The sequence below is a fragment of the Sebastes fasciatus genome, chromosome 17 (genome assembly GCF_043250625.1).
Source record: "Sebastes fasciatus isolate fSebFas1 chromosome 17, fSebFas1.pri, whole genome shotgun sequence".
In the NCBI taxonomy this organism is placed as follows: Eukaryota; Metazoa; Chordata; class Actinopteri; order Perciformes; family Sebastidae; genus Sebastes; species Sebastes fasciatus.
This window is the reverse complement of record NC_133811.1, coordinates 24,558,181-24,583,654: the sequence shown is the minus strand read 5'-3', so window position 1 is coordinate 24,583,654 and position 25,474 is coordinate 24,558,181. Positions and strand designations below refer to the sequence as shown.

General features: G+C 41.6%; 1 protein-coding gene across 5 annotated transcripts in view; it reads right to left on the bottom strand.

Moving 5' to 3' along the window:
* ext1c (exostoses (multiple) 1c) overlaps window positions 1-25,474 on the bottom strand; it is a 100,020-nt gene that overhangs the window by 9,209 nt on the left and 65,337 nt on the right. For all 5 annotated transcript variants that reach the window (XM_074612529.1, XM_074612528.1, XM_074612527.1 and 2 more), the window contains 2 exons: window positions 5,149-5,242; window positions 2,125-2,232 (listed from right to left, as the gene is read on the bottom strand). In XM_074612529.1, the coding sequence (XP_074468630.1) occupies window positions 2,125-2,232; window positions 5,149-5,242 (202 nt within the window). The remainder of the gene's footprint in view (window positions 1-2,124; window positions 2,233-5,148; window positions 5,243-25,474) is intronic.

Genomic DNA, 25,474 nt, shown 5'->3' with positions numbered 1-25,474 from the left:
TTCAAGTGAATCACCAGAATTGATTTAATCACTTAGAGAGTTAAGCTCAGCGGCTCAATCAAAGTGGGAGAAAGCCACGTTGAACTGAGAAAAGTGGGAGCAGTTGACTCCTTTAAATCCTTTTTGTCTTCACACAGCCAACACATTTTCTAATGAGCGCCGGTTAAAGAAGCCGGGAGGCCGCCAAATCTCTTTATCTCTCTTATTTCTTTAAATTCTTGTCCGACCTCTCCGTTTCTCTTCACATACCTCTGTTCCTCTGCATTTCACCTTGCTCCTACTTTCTCCCTTTCTTTCATCAAAGTACATCTGAAGGACGGCTTCACTATAGCATCTGAAGTGTCTGCCCTCACTTAGCCTCTCCTGCGAAAACCTCACACTCCTTAACCTCAGATCATATGCTGTGTGAATATTTGTGTGCGTATAATATAGGTTTTGCAGGTGCGCAGAAATGCCACTGATGAGGTCAGAGCATTCGGTCCAGCTCTGCCCTAATTTGAAAATGTCTCCCCCGCTCTGAGCTCTCAGGGGCTCGTTCCTGTTCATTAGCTGAATGCCAATTCATGTCCTCTATTTGGTGGAGATCAATGCAGAGGAGACATGGTGTACTGCGTGTGAGGAGGAGAGATAAAGGTTGTAGCTGAGGGTGAGCCGGCTTTGCTCGCTCATTGTGTTTATTTGTGTGGATGTGTGAGGAGAGACACAGACACGGAGGATGAGCGAGTGAGCGCTTTTGAACTGAGGCCGGATTAAGGTCTCTGCGGGGGTTTCAAAGAGCCCCGACCTGTAACCACATCGTTTGATACAGGTAATACAGAGCCGCGGTGGTGACGCTTCTGTTACTCAATGCCATCTCTCATTTAGCATTTCTCTCTTTCATCAGTCTCTCTGAAAGTGTTTTCCTGGGGTTTACTTTCCATATTCTAAGACCAACCATCGTCATTTTAACAAAGTTAACCATTACTTTGTGAGCATGCGTCTCATTCACTTCGGCTGGTGGATGTTTCCCAGTGACTATGTGTACATTTAACCCAAGATAAAGCCTCTATATGTTTAGCACTGATGTAAGGAGGAAAATATTGACCTTGATTTTGCGTTAAATAAGCCTATAAGTAGGGATCATTATTTTTGTAAAATTTAATTTTGACTGTTAAAGGGATAGTTTGGGTGTTTTGAAGTGAGTTTGTATAAGGTACTTCATCCATAGTCTGTGTATTACCTACAGTAGATGACGGTCAGCACGCCCCAAGTTTGGAGATCAGACAAGAGTTACCGCACGAATGCAAAGCAATGTACTGATGTGGACGAGGGCAGCATCTAAACATATTTTAGCCACCTAAAAGAAAGCAAATATCAGCTTAAGTGTGCGCTATATTTAGAATATTTTCATTGCTTTACATTGTCGTGAGACAGCTAAACAGTCTATGTTTCTGATGAGGAACTGAAGTCGTTATCTATGCTCTCGCTAAAACAACCAGACTCCATTGAAAAAACAGTAATTTTACCTTGCATAATATTCAATACGGGAGTTTCTGATCTACTGCTGCCTGTTATTTTGTGACTTTGGTTAGTTCAGATTCACAAAAGTCGCACAATAGATGCATGTTAGACGCGCGTGAGATGGACGACTGAAAAACACGGCTGAAAGATGATTATTTATTGATTCCTTGAATTTACTTTAATTACTCTGGTGCATGGTCAACAACTCATTTGCATGTTCTGTCAATATTTTTCTAATACCAGAAGCATCTTCAAGATTCAAGATGACTTTGTTTATTGTAACACACAACACACACAATTGAAAAAAAACTTTTGGGTATGTGCCAATGTAAAACCTGCTCATAATATAGTATAATACAGATGTTAAAAACTGCAAAAAACTCAAATGCCTTACCCATGAACCTTGCCTTCTGTTCCTATTGTTGTTCTGTGCTGTTGGATTGCTGTTTGTACCAACATCTGCTGGTTTTTGGTCTTTCCCATTGATTTCTTTTTTTATCTTTGAAAGTACAGTAAAGGTCCACTGGCATGCCGGGACACCCTTAAGGTAAAGCCGGCCATCAGGATGTCCTAGTTATGTGTCTGTGTTAGTGTGCCTGTAAGAGCACAAGCAAAATGTGTTACCTGTAGTAGTAATCTCTCATCTCCCTCGATAACCGCCTGGTTCCACTGTATGACGTCAGAGAACGGCAGCTCCCAACCGTTACTCAGCAGCACCGGGATACACGCCGCCTGGACACACACACAAACAAACATTCACATATAATAATTTTAGAGAGTCTTAAAGAGACAGTGACACTGATAAACCAACTGATAACACACGGGAAAATCACATATATATCACTTTAATTGTGATCAGCTGCAGTGTGACTGGGTTCCTCCCTCGCTGCCAGCTCCTCTCTGGCAGTAAACAACATGACATGACACACTACAGCTGCATGAATATAAACCAATCTGTATGAGTTCAGCCCCAGCTGCTTGGCACTGCAGGCTGTGCCGACAATATGATCAATACCCTTGTGTGTAAATGTATGTGCAGCTGAGTGTGTGTGTGTGTGTGTGTGTGTGTGTGACCCCATAGGGTGGCTGGGAATGACTAATATCTTATATCTCCATTCCCAGGAAGCCCAGGAGGTTTGTTAAAGACTGTCACTCACACACATGCAGATGCAAACACACAGATGTGGCTGACAGGGATGACTCTTGGAGTACTAATTAGGTACAACCACTGAGGGGACATAAGCAGGGAAGGAGGTAAACCGAGGGAATAAAAAAGAGGGATGAGGGGAGAATAAGAAGGAACCGGTTGATGCGTTGAGGCATCATGCTTTATTAAAGTCGATTTTTGATGTTGCCTTATCCGCTCGTTCACTGACAGGTTTTTGATGTTGTTCCACTTTTTTTCTTTTTGCTTTCCGAGCCCTCCTTTGGTCTCCCCTCTTCTCATTCTCCGTTTCTATCTCTGTACTCCTTTTTTTTTTTGCCATGTCTCTCCACTGCACTCTCATCCCATCCTCTTTCTATGTGGTCTGGAGTGTTGATAGGTCTGGCTGTTATTTTTTTCCCCCCACTTTTTTTCTAATTAAACCACCAGAGAACAGCAACAGCAGCAGCAGCAGGCGAAATTGGTGGAGATCAAACGCTCACTCTGGCCCACAGGGGGCTTCCACGCTCCTGCATTTCATCCGAGAATAAACCTGCTGAAGGACACTCCAACAAATAGGAGGACTTGTACGTGTATGTGTGTGTGTGTGTGTGTGTCGGAGTGAGCCGCGGGTTGCGACGAGGTCACGCGAAGACTCCTAGAGCGATAATCCAAGGCCTCTAAATTTGAAACGGGGCCCGAGGCACGCCTGAATCTTCGTCCCCTGGAGACGAGGCGCTCCGAGGGTGAGTTTCAAACATCTTGAGCGCTCCCTGCCTGGAGGTAGGGTAATATGAAAGCATGCGTGCTGTGTAGTAGTTTTTGGTTTGTTTGCATTGGGAGATAGAGGAGGGGTGGGGGGGCTTGAGTAAACGTGTATGTGCAAATGTGTGTCTGTGTGTATACTGGAAAGCTGGCAGCGAGTTTCCTACCACACTGGTAGTGGTAATTGCCAGTTCTTTTGTGGGCTTGGGTTGGCACCAGAATAAAAAAGAAAATACTGAAAAATCTTGAAAAGTGCCTCGAATGGCAGGGAGGAGAGAGAGAGAGAAAGAGAGGACAAAGGAAGAAGACATGAGCAGAAAGGGACCACGACTGCTGCCCGCTGCCAAGCCAAGTGGGTTGTGTGGATTTGTCCATTCAGCAGACATCAGCGGTGTGGGGCAGTCTGCCACTCCTACGGATGCTTCCGGACCATTCATGCACACACACACACACACACACACACCCCAGGGAGAGCAGCGCGGCCAGGGAACATTGTAGCAGCCAGAGAGTTCAGTGTTCGGCAGATCTAAAAACAGCCACTACTGCTTCCTGCACTGGTGTGAGACCGTCGACTTGGGTGGCGAAGAGAGAAACCAACTGGTTTAAACTGTTCTCTCACTCCGCTGCCTTTGCGGTTTTCTTCATTGTACTTTTCACTGATGGACTCAAATGAACGATGCCAGTGTTTGCGTAGGTGTGTGCGTGTGTGTTAATGGGCCCATTTTAGTTTTAAAGGCCCAGCAAATAGCAAATAAAGCCTTTATGGTTAGACCTGCACTCAACACAGCACAATGGTCTGGGGAAAAACACTTGCAGATGTGACCATTAAGGTGTCGATAACCAAAAGACTACATAAACCACAGCTCTGGAACGTAAACATTCTGCATCCTGTTGCACTTCCTTGTTGTACCGAACTGTATGTGTGAGCTGGAGCTCGTTGAAGCAGAGCTGTTTTCCTGGAAAAGTGTAATTTGGTCACTCTGACAGCGTTATCCAGAGGGAAATGCTGCAGCTAATGTTGTTTTGATGATTGCTGTGTTGGCATGTAGTATGCAGAGCTTTCAGCTTGTTTGTTTATGTGGGCCCTCAGAGGAACTGGAGAGTCGTAGAGCGCTCAGGTTGAATGAACAACACAGCTTTCCAAAGAATATAAATCAACGTTATCAACTCGTCAGCGTTATGTTACTGTGTTTGGCACAGTATGCCTATGTGTAAGTGAATGATTCATACTTGTTAACACTCAAAGTATGACATAATATCAATGCTTGTGTGCAGACTATAGTAGATGATGGGTTAGTCAGGGTTGTGCAACTTGAAAAACCCTGAAAAATTGGTTTCGAGCAAGGGGCAACCTCCGGGTCTGAAAAGTGAAGCCAATGCTGAAGTGCCTTAAACTTGCATTCTCTCTAACAGCCAGCAGGGGGCGACTCCTCTGGTTGCAAAAAGAAGTCTGATTCTATAGAAGTCTATGAGAAAATGAGCCTACTTTATGGTCTCAATCTCTAATTTGAAGTCTTCTTCAGTACAGCATGATGTTCATTTAGTAAATTATGGTCCCATTTAGAGTAAGATTGATTATAAAGCATTGGATGCTCGTCCGGTTTGGTGTGATCATGGTCCAATCTCTCATAGTGAGAAGTTGATTGAAGAAAAATGCTTTGCCGCTGAGGAATGCAGGTCTACAGCATGATCATATGACTAACCAGACTTCAATAATGAATATATACTGTATATTTTACCTGTAGAGACTCTAGGAAGCGAAAGGAGCCCAAGCGTCGACCTCGAGGAACCAAACAGAAGGTGGAGTTGTGGAGGAGCTCCTGGTAATCAAACCTAACAAAGAGAAAAACAATGATACATTAATCGATACAGTATATTTAATTTCATTTCATTTTAGCAGCATTAAAAGCAGATATGTGGTTACAATTTAAGATTAATCTCTCGAGCTCCATTGGAGAGTCAAACAGTTGGTTCAATTGCTTTTATACAACTCTGAACATGCACTTTGTGTGTGTTAAGATGCCGAGATGTTTGACCAAAACTATGGGTTAAAACGTAGACAAAAGTTTTCTGGGAGAATGGAAATACATACATTTATTTCTTTACTGTGATTATAGGAATGAAAAACAATCAGTATATTGATCAGTGGAAGATGGTAACAGAAAAGCACCAACCCTTAATTACTGAAATAACTAAATTATAGTAAAAAAATCTAAAAAGAAAACAGCCTGCCACACATGCCTCTTTGGATACATGACATTTAACATCTGTCACACACAAAATCAACCAGGGCTTTTGTGGTTTTCTTTCTGATTGTTAGTTATAATGGCTCAGATTATGAGCAGTAATAAATCTCTCTCCACTGACATGTTGGCACCGCTACAGACAGCTACTGTATGTTGAAAATGTATCCATCACTGAGCTCACAAGTAAATATGCCTTAATCTCTGTTCTCTATTGATTTGTGTTGTAGACAAGAAGGCCTGAACTGGTGCCACTACTCCCCCTGACTGCTGCCATACGTCACCGGGTGAGCTCCACCGCTTCACGCTCATATTTCATACTGTGAAAAAAGAAGCCAAGTGGAAACCTCTGCATCAATGCTCGCCTTCATCTGCCGAGTGGAACGGCAACGAACGGGCGGTGTAACGGTCTCATGGTAAAGAAGTGCACAGTGGAGTAAACAGATGGGGAAACAAACAGGCTTTTATGGGAGAGTTCACTCTGCTCCTCCTCATCTCATTACTCCGCTACACCCCCTCCTTCAGGTCCCGCTCCCTCCTCTTCTTCTTCTTCTTCCTCCTCCTCAGCCCTCCCTCGTTTCTGCATCCAGCTCTCTGCTTGTTTACTTGGAGGAGGGACGTCAGTGTAAAATATGCCTGCCATTAAACTTCCCAGTCATTTTTTTAAACCCTCCATGAGTGACGAGACGCAGGCCTCTCTTTGCTCCCTGGATGAGAAAAATGGAGATTTCATTGCTGATGTTGGCGTCAATTAAGGCTGCTACGCTCAGTCCTGGACATCAAGATCTGAATGGATGTCACTGTGAGAGTGCGCGTTCAATATGAATGTGTCAAAACACGGCAAACGGACACATACACAAACACTAGCATCAGTTTACTGAAAGGCGGCCTTGTTTGGCGTTCGCTACGGTTCTGCTCTGATATTCCTCCACCTGTTGACAGAGCTTTGCCATCGCCACTGCTGTACACGTGTGTGTGTGGGCGTGTGATGGATCCGTGGGCATCTGCGGCAGCATAAATCGGAGCGGTGATGTACATTTGAAATGAATCTTGGAGCCAAAATATCAGTCACGACGGTTTAAGAGATTTACACAATGTGTTTCTGAGGGATTTTGTGTCCAAATCTTGTTCTGAGCTCGGGATTTAGGTAAACACATTCATTTAGCTATGCATGAGTAAGTGGATTTTGTAGATTGCATCTGTAAGGATGCACAACTCCTCTGTGTATTCATGTGTTTGGGCCGAGGGAGTAAATAAACGTGTAACCGAGAGTGTGTGTGTGTTGCATTCAAATGTAAATATATTTAATCTCCTTGAGTAAATTTTGGCATGTTGGTGTGAGAATACATTAATATTTTCCTGATTATGTGTGCAAGTGCTAATACGCTGTCGTATTAGCACCACTTGGGGTAATATTCAGAGAAAAAACTTGAATATTCACTGAGGTTAAAGTGGTAAATTTAAAAGAAAAACTCATAAACTTACAAGAGAAAAAAATCCCAAATTTACGAGAAAAAAACTTGAATATTCACGAAGATTAAAGTGGTAAATTTATTGAAAACAAATCCCCACTTTACGAGAAAAAAAATCCCCAATTTACAAGAAAATAACTTGAATATTCATTGAGATTTAAGTGGTAAATTTACAAGAAAAAAAATCCCCAATTTACAAGAAAACAACTTGAATATTCATTGAGATTTAAATGGTAAATTTACAAGAAAAAAACTTGAATATTCACTAAGATTAAATTGGTAAATTCACGAGAAAAAAACCCCCAATTTACGAGAAAAAAACTTGAATATTCATTGAGATTTAATCTATACTATCTCAGTTTTTTACCACTTAAATCTTAAAAATTCTGACACTTCTCTCGGAATATTACCTCCTCATTTATATATTTTTTAACCTACAATGGCCCTGATGCATCATGTGTGTGTTTGCATGTATAGTATCCAATGTGAGACAGTGGGACCTCTTGTGTGTCGCAAATGCAGTGAGACTGAGCTGGTTAGTCTGACCCACTTCTCTCTCTGCTCCTGCTGGTTGTGTGTGTTCGTGCATATGCATTTGTGTGAGTTTGACGATGCATAACTAGGAGTCAGCTCGTGCATGAAGTGGTGTAATGTATGTGTGCACAAGTTGGTCTGTCTAGCCGGCCGGTCTGCCGGCTGCTGTTCTTTAACGAGGGAACGGACTTTAAATGCAGGAAACAAGTGAATCATTTTAACAGCACTTTGTTTCCAACAACAAACGAGCAGGTCTGCTGTGTCTCTCCCTCACTCTCCATCTCGCTGTCCTTCTTGCTTTTGAGTGTGCATGTGTTTGTTGCTGTCGTGTGTCATTTAGATTACACAGGAAAGCATTAAAACGTTTAGTGTAGGTTTGTGTTTATGGATATGTCCTGGATTATTACATAATGCATGTCATGTATACTATGTGTGTTAGAGAATTGGTTCACCCACATTAGAACATAAATTAGCAGATTCAAGTAATTTTTGTAAAGGAAAATTTGCATGTTCCAGCCTCTCAAAATTGAAAATGTCATTATTTCACCGGTATTATATGATAGTAAACTAAATATCTTTGAGTTTAGAACTGATTCTGAAGATGTTATCTTGGGCTCTGTGAGCTTATTTGGGTGAAGCGACCCTTTAAATGCCTCTTCTGCTTATCATAAACAGAAGAAAAATCAGAGCATTTGCATGAGCGAATAACTGAGTCAGTGTGTCTGTGATTGGGGGTTGGCTCGTAGGTAAACCCAGCTAAATAACAAATGACTCACTGTGTATTCATGTGTATGTGATGTGCATGCATGTCACTTCATATCGTGCGTTGCAAGGAATGTGACGCACTAGACTCCCTGCATGTTAATGTGGGAAAGCATGCATACAGTATTATGTACTGTAATGTACACACATGGGTCTGCACTTACAGTATAATAAAGGAGGGTTTACATGAATGCTGTTCGCATGATTGTTATCTGGAAGCCCTCATTGTGAATGATGTGTGTGGATTACGTTAGATTACATGTCAAAACAGATTCACTAGTAGATTATTGTTGTGTCAAAGTGCATGTTTGAATGAATACAGTGGATTTATGGTGTAAGCATGCAACTAAGAATGCAATATACTGTATTTTGTGCAGCTGACGATTATGTGCATCTATAATCCTGTAGATTTATTTTTTTGATTGTTTAGCCTGTAAAATGACGGAATATAGTGAAATCACAATTTCCAAGGGACCAAAGCGACATCTTTCAATCTGTAGTTTTTGTTTTACTAATAGTCTAAAACCCAATTATGTTCAATCTACATCTAGAAAAGTGCACTCAGTAGAGTGCAGATCTCCACAATGTGTGTCTCCCTCTCCCCTTGCAAACAAAGAAGAGTTGGCTCTCACTCAATTGTCCCTCCTGGCTCCCTTATAGTCAAGATGGCAGTGAAGATAACAAAACTGGGATTTATTCATCTCGTATCATGCCTAACTTATGGATCATAACATATCAGATATAGAATTAATCTGCAAATGCTCCGGTTCAAAATGAAACCAAACTTTCAGTTTTTGAGCCACAACAAAGTACAAAATGTGTCCTGCAACGGACTAGGTGAGGCTTGTTTTTTAGCCTAGCCGATTACCGGAAATGCCTTTTGCTACGGAAGCAGTCGTTGATCTCTTGCGGCCCCTACCGGCCGGTTAAGAGTAGTGAGGAGTCAGCAGTCAATGATGGTATAAAACAGTTGATAAAATAGGTTTTTCAAAAATTGTGAATCACCGCAACCACAAGAGGTCCTTGAGGATACAGCACAAAAAAGATATCAGGCTGATGGGAGCAGTAGTATGCGAGATTAGCTGTGGACAGACAGACGCACGCACACACTCACACGATCAAGCACATGATCTCCCGAAGAAGCAGCAAATCCTTACATTTAAAGCTGCTATATAATCAGTATTGTAATATTAACAATGGCTTAAATGACTATATGTATGTGAAAGATGTCAAACTCACAGAGGATCATCACTCCACTTTACAGTTCCCCTAAAATCTATGGAGCTTTAGTGTCTTTCAGCTAACTGTTTTGGTTTTACAGCCTTCAACTTTAATGTTTTTGATTTAACTCTCGTCAGTATAGTTTCCAGAGGCAGCAGGCAGCTGTTTTCAGTGCAAAAAAAGCTTTTAAACCCCACTATACACTATACCTGCTCAGCTCCAAATGGCAGACAGACAATGTTAGTGAATAGCTGGTGGAGCATTTAAGCAGCTGAAGAGCCGGAGATTTCCCTCAGGAGTTGGCGGAGACAAAAACTGAGATGGAAGAAGAGTGAATATCGGACTCACAATTGATCAGGTGGACACAAACACGACTCCGCATGAATGCTAATGTGGCTCCGTGTCTGCTAGATGTTTGTTGACAGGTTCACCGTATCACACTGTTGTGTTTACAGCTTGTTGGTGGCCAAAAAAAACAGTTAATGCAAGTTAAAGAAGGTGAAGATGGAACAAGCGCTTCTATTAATCGACTAATTCTTTCAGCGCTGTGTTTGGGCAAATGTAAAATCTGCAGAAACACGATGTGCCTAATGTTTTGACACTAGGTGTTGTCTGAATACATTTTCATCTCATTTGTATGCTCTTGATTGCTCATCAAGTGTTTGTGTTTGTTGATGAAAGACTGATTGTGCGTACACTTCCATCTGCACAAGTCAGCAGTGCTCTGTGTGTGTGTTTGTGTCTATACACACACTGCTCCCTCCCACCTTTTTTCCAATCCCTGCAGACCCCCGGGAGGGTAGATATAGTTAAATATTAAACACCCAATATGGAGCCAATCTACGTAGAAGGACGAGAGGAGTCGATTGCGTAGTCGGGACACATAGATTCAACGTCTTCATATTGCTATTCTTTTTCATATTTATGTCTCAGATAGCCACAGTCCCATACAGAGACATAAATAGAGACACAGACCATGGAGTTTCTCTCACAAACACACACACTGTCGCAGCAGGCTTTCTCTCTTCATGTCAAGACATTGGGCTCAGTGTGATACCACTATCATCAAAGCTGTGTTTACTAAGATGGCACCATTCAGAGTTGCCGACTGCTTATGTGTGTGTGTGCGTTTTGTATTGTCTGATAAGCAAATCTGCTTCTCCTCGACCCCGTCATCTCCCGAGCCCTTCCTCTCACTCGTGTACCCATCAGCTTCACCCTCACTGACTTGTTTCTCTTTTACATTTCTTCTCACTCTCCATTTTGTCTGTATGTGTGATTCTTATTTTTTTTTTAGTATTGCCCTTCTCTCCATGTTTCCCTCTTTCCTGCCTGCCTCATCCCCCCGTATGTACACTCACTCCTCATGTATACTAAACACTGGCCGGTCAATGAATAATGACTGAGTGAAAGCGGAGAGGTGAGGGATGCAGGGTGGATGCTCCTTGATTGACGGCAGCTTCTGCTCACTTGATCTCCGCTCTGCTTCCTGTAAAGGTCAGGTGTCAATAGAGCGTGTGTGCTTCCGGCATGTGTGTGTGTGTGTGTGTGTGTGCATGCGTGTCCCTGCTCGTGAACACAAGTGTGTGGTCGACCAAGGTTATGGATTAGCCGCCACAGCGCTAACAGGCCACTGTCAATACTTTTCATTCCCGTGTACACCTCATTGAGCTCAGCAGAAGTGTCGGTAATGTCAGCAGCACACACACACACACACACACACACACACACACACACACACACACACATACATAGGCAAGTAATAAGCTCCACCAACAACACGCTGTTGCTCCATCACTGTTTATGCACAATGAAGTGAAATTGCGATGTGTATCATGTACTGGACCGTGATATTGTTTCATTTTCTGCTTTAAAAATACATAAATTAATATTTTGCATTTAAAAAATCCATTAAATGGACGAGGAAGTGGTCCTCAAAAGATCTTTGCTTCAGACACATAGGAATATTACCTGGTGGCCTAGGTACCGTGGTACTGTGGTTGCAACATCCTGTCATTAGTTGGCGGTAGTGCAACATTTCGGATGCCGACCACCATTAAAAACCAATGAAGAAGAAGAAGAAGAAGAACCCTGGCGTTTCCTCCAGTCCTTTCCAGATCATTATCTCAAACTACTGTGGTAGCTACGCTCAGGCCAAGCCTTGTAAATTAAGTTTTTCTTGTATTCTTGTCCCTTCTGTTTCCTGTGCTCCAGGATTCCTGTCGCTCTGTCTGCCTGCTTGCTTGCTCCCCGGTCTGCTACCCCTGTGCAACCTCAGCCTGCCCACATTACTCACCCTCATTCAGAGCCTGGTGTCACAATAAACCCTCTCAAAACTTCACCAACCTTGCATTTCATTCCCCCTTCGTCTCCCCCGGCCACTTCCGAGTGAAAATGTCCCCAAAAATACCACAGAATACCACAAGAATGACGCTACAGCTATAGCAACATATTAGATTTAAAAAAGCTTGTCAGTTAACATTTCTTTTAATACATGGAGAACCCTTTTTGGCTGAAACCATACCAGCAGTTACACTCGTTGCTGGTTCCTGGTAAATTGTAAAAAACAAATCAGGTGGGAAGAACGGCATCTCTCATGCAAACACTATCCAAATCACATCACAAACACTGCCCTTCTCTGCCCATCCCTGTCCTTCTCTGCTGCTGAAACCTCGTCTGATCCATGCCTCATTGCATCCAAACTTGACTACCGCAAGAGTATATATTCTCCGACGACCTCAAAAATGCCCAGAACTCTGCTGCTCGCCTGCTCACTCACTCCCGCTGTGGCGACCACATCGCGACTCCCCAACCATCCTTATGCTAACTGCTCCATGTATAATGAATAATTGAGCATATGGGCTACTTAACTCTATTTCCTTTTTATATTTTTTACATTACTGGTATTTGGCAGATGCTATTATCCAGAGCAGCTTACAATGAAGTTAGTAATATGAGACTGTACTTACGACTGTATATGCACATACTGTATGTGTCCTCATGTTTCCTCAGTATATATGAACTGAATATATGACTGCAGCTGCCAGATAATGTTTCACTAGACAAACAGTAGAAGGGTGTTGGGATGTGTGTGACATAGAGTGAGATGGATGGAGGATAGAGAGATTATACGAGGAAGAAGGACAGAAAAAGGATAAGAGAAAGACACAGAGGGAGAGAAATATGTATGTCTGTATCCAGCTGCTGCAGCCTCTGGCACTCCGGAGGAAGGGAGGGTTGGAGGAGAGAGAGTCACAAAACTGCAGCTCTGTCTGCAGGCAATGGGTCAAAACCTACACTAAACAAGCCATCACACAGAGGCAAGAGAAAAGGGGTCAAAAGAAACATTCTATTCCTCTATTTTTTGACACTAAGAAACCAAATTTAAAGAATAAAATTGTAAAGATTACAAAGTATGGAAAGGGAAAACGAAAAAATTAAATTCAGAGAATTAGAAAAGGGAGACGGAGCAAGAGACAGTCGGTTCAGGTTTCAGTATGTGGAGGAATGAAGTCTTCTAGTATCCACTTCCATTAAACCGACAGGGGGAGGGAGAGACGAGTGTGAAGGATGTCTTGGTGATGTCACACGGAAGCAACAGGGCCCATAATCTTCATTTATTCTCCTCCTCATCATCCCTTCTGTCTTCATTTCAGTAATCTCCGTGTCAAGTTTGTGTGTGTGTGTGTGTGTGTGTGTGTGTGTGTGAGACGAGTCAACAAGAGAAAGAGAAGGTGTATCCAGATGCTAAATCCTATCCTGCAGCTGTTCCAACTGTCTCTCCTACCCACGCAATTTACGTCCCGGCATCATCAACTGTCTTAATAGCGGAGGAACAGATAAGCCTTCAATCACTCCGTCTTATTCTTCTTCTGTTCTCTCCCTCTCTTTCTTTGTGTGTTTCCTCATCTTTCAGCACCACGATGGCGATCCAGTGTGACTATCACAAAAACTAAAACTCTTTCGCAAATGATGAAATGACCGACCCTGTCTCCTATAAAATTACATTACTTTACAATTAAACTGCATTCTCAATTACGTTTCAAGGGTAATGTATTTTCTTCTGGGTTACAGCCGCAGTTTTAAACATGTTGTAAATTAAAACAAAGATGAAACAAAACTGTTTAGTAAAGCATCATGGTTAAGCTTAAAATATGTTTGAAGTATGTTAGTTACGTCATTTAAGTTACGGACATAAATTAAAATAAATCAACGTTGACTTTTGGTTTCACACGGGACACTGACAGCGGTCTGTTGTTCAACGTATCCTCATACAACTGTTTGTATGACATCTTACGAAAGGTGATTCCTCATTTTTTGTGTGTTTTCCGCTCGTTGCATGCATATGCTCTTTTCAGAATAAACTTCCGTCTTCACAAGCAACAACTTGGTTAGGTTTAGACAACAAAACTACTTAGTTGGGTTTAGGAAAAGATTGTGGTTTGCGTTAAAATAACTCCAGAAGTCGCGTAACTTCAGTTACGGAAGTTACGTGACAAATAAATTGACGTTGACTGCTGGTTCCACGCGAGGTAGGAACACCGATCTCCTTGGCAAAAGTCCGGTGTTTTCTGGCCCAGCCATCCACCCCGACCTCCTCCCTACCCTGTGTTTGTCGCTCTTTATAATTCCTGGTTAACAATTACGTGAATTTCATACAAATTGATTGCGTGGGTTATATACGAATTACAGAGCATTCCTTTTTGTAGGTATAGCTACGAACGGTGTATGAGAACAGTCTGGTTTGTTTGACCCACTCCAACCTCCTCCCTATGCTGACTTCCACACACTATGATTAGAAACGGATTTTTGTTATAAGTCAAAAACAAACGTCATCTTGGAGAAAATATGCTTCACTTGAAACGTAATTGACAATGCAGTTTGGTTGTATGGAAACATCATTTTTTAGGAGAACAGGCTGGAAATGCCATCTGAAGAGGGTGTGGAGTACTGTATGTGCAGACAGCGCTCATAAAAAAGAAAAAGAAAAGTAAACTTAGAAGGATCAAAGTGGACAGAGCTGCAGTGTGGCATTCACAGGAGCCGGCATGAAATTACACACATCTTGAATTGAATCCCAGTGCACCTAAACTGGTAAATGGGATTTATATTTAGAAAGAAACAAGGAGATAGTCTGCTTATAGATCGAGCAAAGAATCGAAAGACCAATTCAGGAGAAGTAACACGAGTAACTGCGGGGAGACATCTCAGTTGGATTGCACAGTAATTGGAATGGTTTCAAACTTTGAATCCTGGCTGTGCCACCACAGTCTGCTCACTCTTTGAACGAGGCTTACACATGAGCTGATATGATATGTCGCTGGCAATCTACATAATTGTCCTTTTCCTTGTGCGAAGGTTGTAAACTCTTTCTTGTATGTGGCAATGGTGATCCAAGCAAGATGTGTTGGTGATTTGTTCAAGGTAATGAAGCTAAAAGGAGACTTTAAAGGGGACATATGATGAAAAATCAGGTGCTTGTGCACATACATTTGGATATCTAGTGCCTACCAACCCACAAACTGTGAAATAAGACAACCTAGTCAGTTTTTTTGTGGGCTGCCCAGATCAGAAAACATGTGACTCAACAAATCATGCAGATTTGGCTCCCCTTCCTATGTCGAAGAATATACCGCCTACGGCTTGAGAACTACTTTTGCAAAGGTGCGTAGCTGGGTTTACTCCAAAAGTTCCCGGGACTTTTAATCTCTGGACTACTTCCTTGTTTGTGAATGAAGCGGTACACGAGTTGAAGCCGTTGAAGCAGCAGTGCTGTGTGTGTGTTTTACCAATCAGCGACAGTCATCCCCGCAAACTCCACCCAGAAAGTTCCGGTACATTCAGAAAGTACTACCAGGGCCTTTTTTGGGGGGGGTAAAATGTCTCCGTAACTTAATTTAGATCCTTGTTCCTGCGGTCGAAACGCAATGAGTTCCTCAAAATGTTCTTAGTTCTGGGGGGAAAGTTCCTGCGATGGAAACGGGGCTCATCATATTTTTTCTCACAAGACAATCAGAGCAGACTGGTCTTTTTCGGGAGGGGGGTCTTTAAGAGACGGGTGCTAAAACAGAGTGTTTCAGATAGAAGGTGAATACAGGTATGTTCAGACACCTGGTATATGAAAAGGAATGTGTCTTTTGAACATCAAACATGTTCTTGTAGAAACCCAGAATACAAGTATGATCCTCAAAATGAGCATAATAATAATTTTAATGTCCCATTTAGATGGACAGTGACTGAAACTTACTTACTTAGGTCAGAGGTCAAGGGACTCCTTTGAAAATGGCCATGACAGTTTTTCCTGTCAAGTTGGGAGCGCTATTTAACCTGCTTCACAACAAGCTTGTATGACATGATTGGTACCAATAGGTTGTTCAGGCGTTATTATCGCGTTAACTTTGACAGCCCTAATAGTTCTAAAACAAAGAGATTCTTTTCAAGACTATGATTTGGTATCGGTGTTGAAATTCAGGTCATTTTTGTGTGAAATGCATTTGTTGCTATCAGACAGTGCTTTGTTTTTGGGGCTCAAAGGCCAAAAGGATTGATAAAAGAACGCCTGACTGACAGTGACTGAAACTTACTGGCATTTCTGTCAGCAGTCTGGTATTGTGACATGCGGTTCTGTTGTAATCCCCGAATTTCATTCAATTGTGTGTCTCAACCCCCTTCTTCTCCTCCGTCCCTCACACCTCCAGCCAAACCCAAACACACACCTGAGTGGTATTAGTCATCAGACATGGGGAATAACTTCTGCCAGACTTCTCAGACTCACAGAGAAAAAAAAGACAAGGCAGTTTTGTGCGATTCGTTCAGTGCAGACGGCCTCGCCGTATCAAAAGCCACCATTCCTCTGTGTCTCTTTGCTATCTACCAGCAGACTCACTAATGGATTTTCTGCCACGCAGCTTTGTCTTCCTCAGTTACCAAGAGTCATTACTGTTGAGGGCTCGAGTGCTGGGCTAAAAAGGACTGATTTCTTTTTTCTCCCTTTGCATTTGGATGTACTCGTTTCCCCCTTTGTGACAGCGAGTCATTGTGACAATTAAACTCTTCTGTTATAATAATAATGAATCTGGTCATATTTTCCTTTTATAACCTGCTTTGACATCCTGATCTATAGGATTTCTTTCACCCCTGTTCCCTAAAGACATGTCGTATTATCTAATTTAAAGTATAATTGCTAATTAATGAGAGAAAACATACACTATTCATTAGCAAAGAACATGCAATTTGCACATGGTTTGTGGCTTTTAACAAGCAGGAAGAGACAGGATTATGTTAATGCAGCAACCTTCCTCCCTTTGTGACTCCGTATGGCATTGTTTCTGCTAACGGTGTCATTTATGCTGGCGTCAACTCAAATTTTCACCTCTTTAAATCAACACTACTAACATTAACACCCTTCACAGCATAAACGGCCCCAGAATCACCCGATGCACACCTGCTACCAGAGTTGGGGCTCCTCTTTTTCACTTGAAGCGTTTTCCTTTCACAATTAACCAACCATCTATGTGCTGTGTGTGAACAGGTTCTCTCTTTTAACTAAGCTCTGTTCTCCAACACTAACAGTGTCTGCCTAATTATTAATTTCAGTCCAATGTTTCAGTTTATTTGATGCATTATCAAGGTGTATAAATGACACAAGTTTGTTTAGTTTGTTTTATGGGTTCATTAGGGAGTTTGGTTGTTGTTCTGCCTGGGATGGATGTTGGGGTAGATGAGCTGCTCAGTTCAATCAAGGAAAGTGCAAACAGGTTTGCATCATTATGTCCTCTTAGCAGGGAGGGGCAGGCCACTGTTAAGATGTAGGTGAGATAGTTTTGCAGTAAATTACATTATGGATGGGTGCCCATAGATAGATGGAGATGTCGGAAGTAACTTAGAGAGTAATGGTAGGTTTAATGTTCTGTGCGATTTGGATGCTTGCTCGGTTTAGCTCACCTAGACGTACCTGGACAGGTGGTAGGTTCCATTAAGGTTGAGGCTGAGAAGGTTAAAATGTCATTCACTGGAGTTTTATTGAAATTCATGGGCTGTCTTCTCTTTCAGTAAACTTTTTGTTAATAAATGCCACTTTTTTTTTTTCTTGCACTACTCCTGCTTACCGACCTGGTTCTTCAACATCCTCTCATTTTAAAGTTTTCAAACAACCTCATCTGCTCCTGTATGGGGTGGAGGCACTACACTGTGTTATCATCTAACACCCTATAGGAAGGATAAGATGAATCCCAGTGGTCACGGGTGATTATAAGGATGGAAAAAAAGAATATAAAACATTTCCTCAATTCAAAATCAGGTTTATTTTTTTCTGACTTGAGAGAAAAGTATGATTTAAAAAAATAAAATAAAAATGTTGTTCTCTACACAGGCATTAAATGATTAAAATAAATCTACTTAAGTAGTTAAAATCACTCTTTGGTTTAACTGCTCTCACATCATCAACATTTGCAACCTGTAATAAGTGTGTTACTATTAGTGCTTGTGTATAGAAAACTGTCCAGTATCAAAACTTCCTACTCAATTTCTCATTTTAGAGATCCTTCATGTTATGATAAGTTATTTTTCATGTTAATCTAATCATCTAAAGCCTTGATCACAAAGGCTTAAGACTTTTCTGTTTGCCACCTCCTTTTATTAAATTCAATTTCAATTCTGTCTTCTATTTTATTTTACTCGTATTTATATATTTATATTTCCTCATGTTTCTTTTATATCTTGTTTTAATGCCTTTTATGTCATCTGTAAAGTTCTTTGAATGGTGCTCTACAAATAAACCCGCCTTACCAAGTTATTCTGTTACAAGAAACGTTTCTTCTTATGTCACTTTATTTTGTTATATTGCAAAATCTTCTTGTTAATCTCATAAAAGCAAGAAACATTCCTCATTATAATACGTTTGTGTGTTGCTAAAACGACTTATGCACTACTATTTTGTAGAACATTGAACACTGATGAAGTATGCCATATTTTGCTAAATGAAAAAGTTATAAATAAAAAGTTATATAAACTAAGATATATATTTTTAAAGAGTATGGTTTTGGTATTGGTGTTGAAAGTCAGGTATTTTTTCGTGAAATGCCCTGGTTGCTATCAGACGTTGTTTTTAGAGGTCAAAGGTCAAAAAGGTTGATAAAAGAACACCTATTATAAAATCAATTGGCCCCGTTATCTCCAAACCACTGACATACCGTTATTGCAAATGTTACAAATGTGTGTGTTTTAGGCGTACTTGCAGATTTCTGCGGCCGCATTCCTGCCATCCTGCAAGTTATTATCCCTGTTGACATTATAGAGGTCCTGAACTCTGCTAGACAAACCACACCATCCAGTCCATCCCTTTTATACCCTATCTGTTGTTGGTTCTGGACGCAGTGCTTCGCTTCACACACGCTCATCATGTACACAAATACACTGACCGCCGGGGACCCTGTCATTACGCACAATCCCTCCTCTGCTGAGTGTGTTCCTGTGTGTGTGAGCGCACCGGTTTCTTTTAAACACCACTCTCCGTGCGTACTTACTCTCCTCTCTGCCTCTTTGTCTTTATCTGTGTCTCTCCCCTCCGTCTCTCGTTAATTACACGGAGACGGGAGGACTAAGCTCTCTAATCTGAACGGATACGACCCCACCACCAGCTGATCCCTTAACACTGTTACTTATATACCTCAATCCAGCTCTCGCAAAACACACACAAACACACACAGATTGATGTGCTTCTTAAACTTTCAAGGCCTGTAAAGGACTCTGAATTCAAGGATGATATAAATGTTTCAGAGAATCGAGAAGCATGTCTCCATTTTCTGCTATTTTTCCTTGAGAATAAAGTGTTCAATCTGCTGAAATTACAGACTCAAAATGCTTTTTTGTGTGTCCTGCATCCATTTAACAACAAAATTGTGGCTTTACGCAGATTAAATCTGCATTAAATACCGTATTTTAAGTAGTTCCAGCTGAGCTTATCACAGTGCTTTTCACTAAATCTATTTAATGTAGCTTTATTTTTCCATAAAAGCAAATTTTTTCACATTTGGCTCAATGTGATTAAATAAAAAGTGCAGGTTTTTAAAGCAAAACGCCTCACTGCAGATTAAATTTAGAGTATTTAAGGCCTCATTACTCATTAGAGCACACATACTCATACAGTATTCCTGGGGCATTAACACAGTGGTCAGCTGCTGTACATGTACAGAGAGGAGGGTGTGACAGACTTCATCAAGTGGGGTTGTTAGTTATATATAGAAATGGGAGCACAGCTGTCTGTCCATTAGGCTGAAAGCACAGCAGCACAAGAACACGACCATGAAGTCAGTGGCCTCCGTAAGACGAAGACGGAGACGAGGAAGCAGGAAGATGGAAAAAGACATCTCAACATATATAGCTGCTGAGAGAAAAGGGAGGGAGGACAGAGTGAAGATGCGAGCTGAGGACAGCGGACAGATCTGGGTTTGATTTTTAAAGGAGGCAAATGTGTAACATGTAAAGATTAGACTGTCTGTGAAGGATCCCAGGAAAAGGGGAAAGTTAGTAAATGATATTTGGATGTTTACCGAGACAGTAGTCTAAACTGACTCAACGCGATGCACTGCAAAAAAACACGTCTGGATTAGCATTCGTGCAAATTGGGCAACTGCCTTGGCGACCCAGATCCCCGAGGCCCTAAAAGCCACAGTCTCACTGCATGTCAGCTGATTTTTGCTCATTTGATTAATTGCACTTTTCTTAAGGACAGTCCTGCATAAATTCTTAATCCAATCTTAAAGCTGCAGTCGGTAACTTTGAGAAAATATGATAAAAAAAGAAGTTGTTTCTATAAAACAGTCACTATATCCTGACAGTAGAACATGAGAGAGATAATCTGTGAAAAGAAAATGAGAAAGTTTGCTCCGGCCGGTGCTTGTGTGCTTGTGGTACTTGGTTTTGGCTCGACATGGTGGCCGGGTCACAAACCTTTTCATTTTACAGCTAAACAGTCCACTAAATAGATGCTTCTGAAAACATCTGAGGCAAGAAATAGGCATTACAGTAACAGAATATTGATTCATATTTGATCAGCGCTGCCTAGTTTGACAGTTTGATCGGAGTTCGCGAGTTCTGCTCGGCTCGGATTGGTTGCTTTTGTTCGGGCGTGGTGGAATCTTGCAAATGCCATTATAGGAGCACAGGAGGACGCAGAGGAACATGTTTTTTTTTCACTCTCATGCACTACTGTCAGGATGTAGTGACAGTTTTATAAAAAATACATTTTTATCATATTTACTCAAAGTTACCGACTGCAACTTTAATCCGTATTTGAAGTATAATATCAGACTAAAGTTTTAAAGGAACATTTTGAGAAACACGCTTATTTGCTTTCTTGCCGTGAGAGGTAGAGGAGAAAATTGATACCACTGATCATGTCTGTACAGGGAATATAAAGCTGCAGGCGGTTAGCTTAGTTTAGATATTTTTAATGGATTAATCAAACAAGATGTAATGTGTTAATTAAGTGAGCTTTAGAGGAGTTGGCAGGTGGACAGGACAAAGCCAGGCTAGCTGTTTCCAGTCATTATGCTAAGCTAAGCTAACAGACTACTTGTTGTATCTTTAAACGGACAGATATGAAAGTGGTAAAAGAAATAAGTTGATGCTCACTTTTTTCAAGGTCAATAGATCATTAAATAGCCGGTCAGTTATATAGACACAAAAACACACACAGTCAGAGAGATGCAAAGAGACAAGCTATAAATATGGTAAAGTGCACGTCTACACGCAAACGGGACACAAATAGTCTTCGCCAGATGAGCTTTATAGGGGTCCCAGATCTGTAAAACTGTTGGATTTACCCTTCAGTGAATGTCTGATCTTCTCTAAACCCCGAGACATCAGCAGATCTCTAACCTAGAGCCTGAATGGTGGAGTGTCAGGTGATTTCCAATTTGAAAGAATGACCCTTCTTGCGAGTAGTGTAGCAAGGGCCACCGCCCAACACTGAAATCTGGACAGGGGCGAGTTAACTCCAAATAGTGTGACGCACAGAGAGGGTTGAATATTCGTTTGGTGCATCTCGAAGAGGCATTTAGATATCCTATCCAGCAGTTTTGCCACTAAAAGGCAGGCCCACAATTGGTGTGATAAACTAGCAGGATCAATCTTACATCTAATACAGGTAGTTTATTTATTGTTTTTTTGTCCTATTGTATGAATCTTGCTGTTGTCAGCGGCACCTGAGAAGGCACCTTTGTGAATGCTGTGCACGGAGCAATCTGTTTTGTAGATTCGAGCGAGCATCAGTACAGTATCATGAAAGAGGACGCTTTGCTATGATCAATAAATGACACTTGATTCTACAAAACGTTCACGTTGAAATTATCTCATCACGCTGGCAGATTTGTTTTCATCTGTTTCAAGAGAATAAGACCGTTAGATAGTAGACTAAAATGACTTGATAAGGTTTTTGCGGTGTGAAGAACTCTCTCCGTGTCTTTGATGATGAATATCAATAGAGCCAGAGGTAAATAAGGACACAGAGAAAGAGAGAGAAAGGTTTATAGAGACAGAATATAAAACACTCTTTGCGAGAGAGGATAGAAAGAAAGAAGGAAAGGCTCACTGTCGTCCCGCCTCTCGTAGTGTGCAGTAGGTGTCTGCTGCAAGTCTAGCGTGACTGATCTGAAATCAGGTTTTCTGCCTATAAATATAGAGCCGAGCAAGGCGAGGACTCTTCCACTTCTCCTGTTTTTCACACCGCGCGAGTGCGTATAGGCCACAACCCTGCTTTCATTTTCCATTACGGCTGGATACTTTATCCGACGTGCCCATCGCAGAGCGAGGGAGGGGGGGGACGGATGACGGAGGGTCTCAGAAAACACTGAAAATGAGAGTCTTTCATTACTGTGCTTCATAAGTAATGATGCTGGGAGGGATGGATACGGGAAGGAGAGGGAAAGAGAGATAAGCTGAAAGCAGGAGCAGCAAACACGCGCCAAGACGGTCTTTTGGGTGAGACGGGAGAGGAATTATTTATAGTGAATTTACACATCAATGACAGTTTTCTCCCCCCTCATGGTTTCTCTGCTGCGTGCTGAAAATAAAATGCGTTGGGAGCTCGTATATGGTAGGGAACGGTGCGTTTGTGAGCCTGCACATGTGCACGTATGACAGGGAGACAGTAACAAAACAAGGATGTTCATGTGTCATTTTGTGGCTTTAATTGTTTAACCACAGGAAAAGTGCCAACGAATGTTTTGTTTATTTCCTGGCTGCCCAAGAAATGACAGATTTCGGTCCTCGTGATGAGACAAGCCAACTGGCAGCTCACCGGGTAGTCTATTAACAACAAAACACACACACACACACACACACACACACACACATGGAGGCAGACCACTGTCATTGCTGGTCAGGACCACCTATGGGCCTTTAAGCCAAACAGACAACAACAGACATTATGTCAGTGACAATGGGGTTGCTTTTGAGAACGTGGTGTCATTAAAGCTATTTTAGCTCAGAGCAAATACTGCCACATATAGACAAGCAGCTGTACTAACAGCGGTAGTTGAAACGCCCATACACAGGTGGGGCTACAATAGGTATGACTGCCATGTGGCGGCTCCTTTTGAAGTCAAATGAGAGGGAAAGTTTGCAGAGACTGTAGGATCATTAGAGAGGCCATCATTCATATATATAAAACCCTCTTTTCATGTCCTCACAAAGCCCCAAATAGCTCCTGTTAACATAAAGGCCATGAGACTGTACTGTATGTTCTCTGCCCTTAAAGTACATACGTAATGTTAAAACAACCAACGCACCCTCTAAAGTTTCCAGACTCAGGTTAAACACTAGTCCTACTTATTTTCTACCTTTAATGAACGTTATGTCACAAGAGATTAACTACCGGCCTGCAAAAATAGAGAATGAATCTCATTCTGGGACTTCAAAACGGCACTGACCTTAGGCTTTATGACGACACATAAAACAGTGGACGGCTGCATGTTTTATGGAGCCATCTCTAAATAGAGCCGCTATTCATAAAGTGTGCCCATTTATCGTAAACCTTCACGGTCAAATGAGTGGGGTTGAGTCTTCCAACTGGCTTGACTAAACTTATGATTGAATGCTGGTAGGTGTCCTGCAAAGAGGTTTTTGTTTTCCACAGAAGGCAATTTTCAATGCGGCAATAAAAAACAGTTTAAAGCTGCTGTACTCAATATTTTTATATTAAGAATGGATCAAATGACTTTGTGTAATATGAAAGGGGTTCAGTTAGTGATGAAGCCTCAGCTCTGTGGAGCGTTAGAGCATCTTTCAGCTCATTGTTTTGATTTGATGGCCCGTAACTTTAACGTTCTGGTTGACTCTCACCATTCTCATCAGCGTTGTTTCCAGACACAGCAGGAAGCTGTTTTCAGAATAAAAGCTCTGTTAACGCTCCTGCCATTTTGGACTGAAAGCGTCTACCGAACGGCAGTAAATAGTCCGCCGAAAAAAAAAGGCTGTCCAAAAATAAAACAACATTATTTCTCTTCTATTGCCAAAGAGCCTGATGTTTTTCTCAGTAGTCAGTAAAGGCTAAAGCAGAGCTTATAAGAGAGTGAATATTGGACTTTTAAGACAAATCCACCTGACTTTTCCCCAGACTATTCATCAGGTGGATGTGTAAATAAGCTAAGACGTTCACAAGATTAATTTTATAACGTGATAATATGACAATGTTGCCAAAAATTAATTTAAAGAAACAGGTTGACATTTCTGGAAATATGCTTGTTAACTTTCTTGTTGAGAGTTAGACGAGAAGGTCGATAAGATTCTCATATCTGTAGGACAAATGAGAAGCTACAGCCAGCAGCTGGTTAGCTTAGCTTAGCACAAAGAGTGTGCGGGCTAAGCGTGGGACTCCAAGATATAGTCCTCCACATAAGACTCCGTAAAACAACAAAGCCAGTTTTTCCTGTTTCCAGTCTTCGTGGTAACCTAAGCTATAACCAGCAGCTGGCTGTAGATTTATATTTACTTTACAGACATGAGAGTGGTATCAATCTGCTCATCAAACACTTGGCAAGAAAGCAAATAAGCATAACTACCAAAATGTGGAACTATACCTTTAAGCTTGAAGAATCTCGCGATCTTGATGAATCCCATTTGTTTCTTTATTTTTTTATATTTTAATTTCTTCGTTCTATATTATCTCCACCAGGAGAAGGATGAGTGTAATATATTTGTTATGAAGGATATGATGGGAACCTCACGACGCGCCCCTTCCATATTCATCCTCTGTGATTGTCTGCTTGCAAAACACCAAAATGAAACATATGCACTGTAATTGCATGATATTAACCCAGATTGTTGTTGGGGGATTGTTATGCATTGTGGAGCGGGGCTACAAAAGATCGTTGAGGAAAATTCTCTGCTGAGAGTCCCCGGTGTGAACATAATCTGTCTGCGTGATATTTCATCTTCTATTAATAGTCACACGGTTTAGGAGGTTTTGCATATTTCACAGAGCCGCATCGTGCACCCGAAACCATCGGGAAAACTCTGAGTCATGATCAAGCCTGGCTTAACACCGATCTGTCGATGTGGACTGTTATTACTAAGCAATCTGTCTGACTAATGCACCAGCGTGAAGTTTGGATAGAGAAGCAGAAAATGACAACACGATCTGTATCTATTCCAGGATGGTGAAAACTTTAAATGACCTTCTCCAGCTAAGATGGTTATTACAGTCGCACAAGAAACACATTTCTGTTGAAATTCGGCACAAATCTGACAATTTTCTGCCTGACACTTTTCACCTGTGGATGATATCCGCTGGATACACACAGCCCTTATTTTAGAGGAGGTTTAGAGTGATA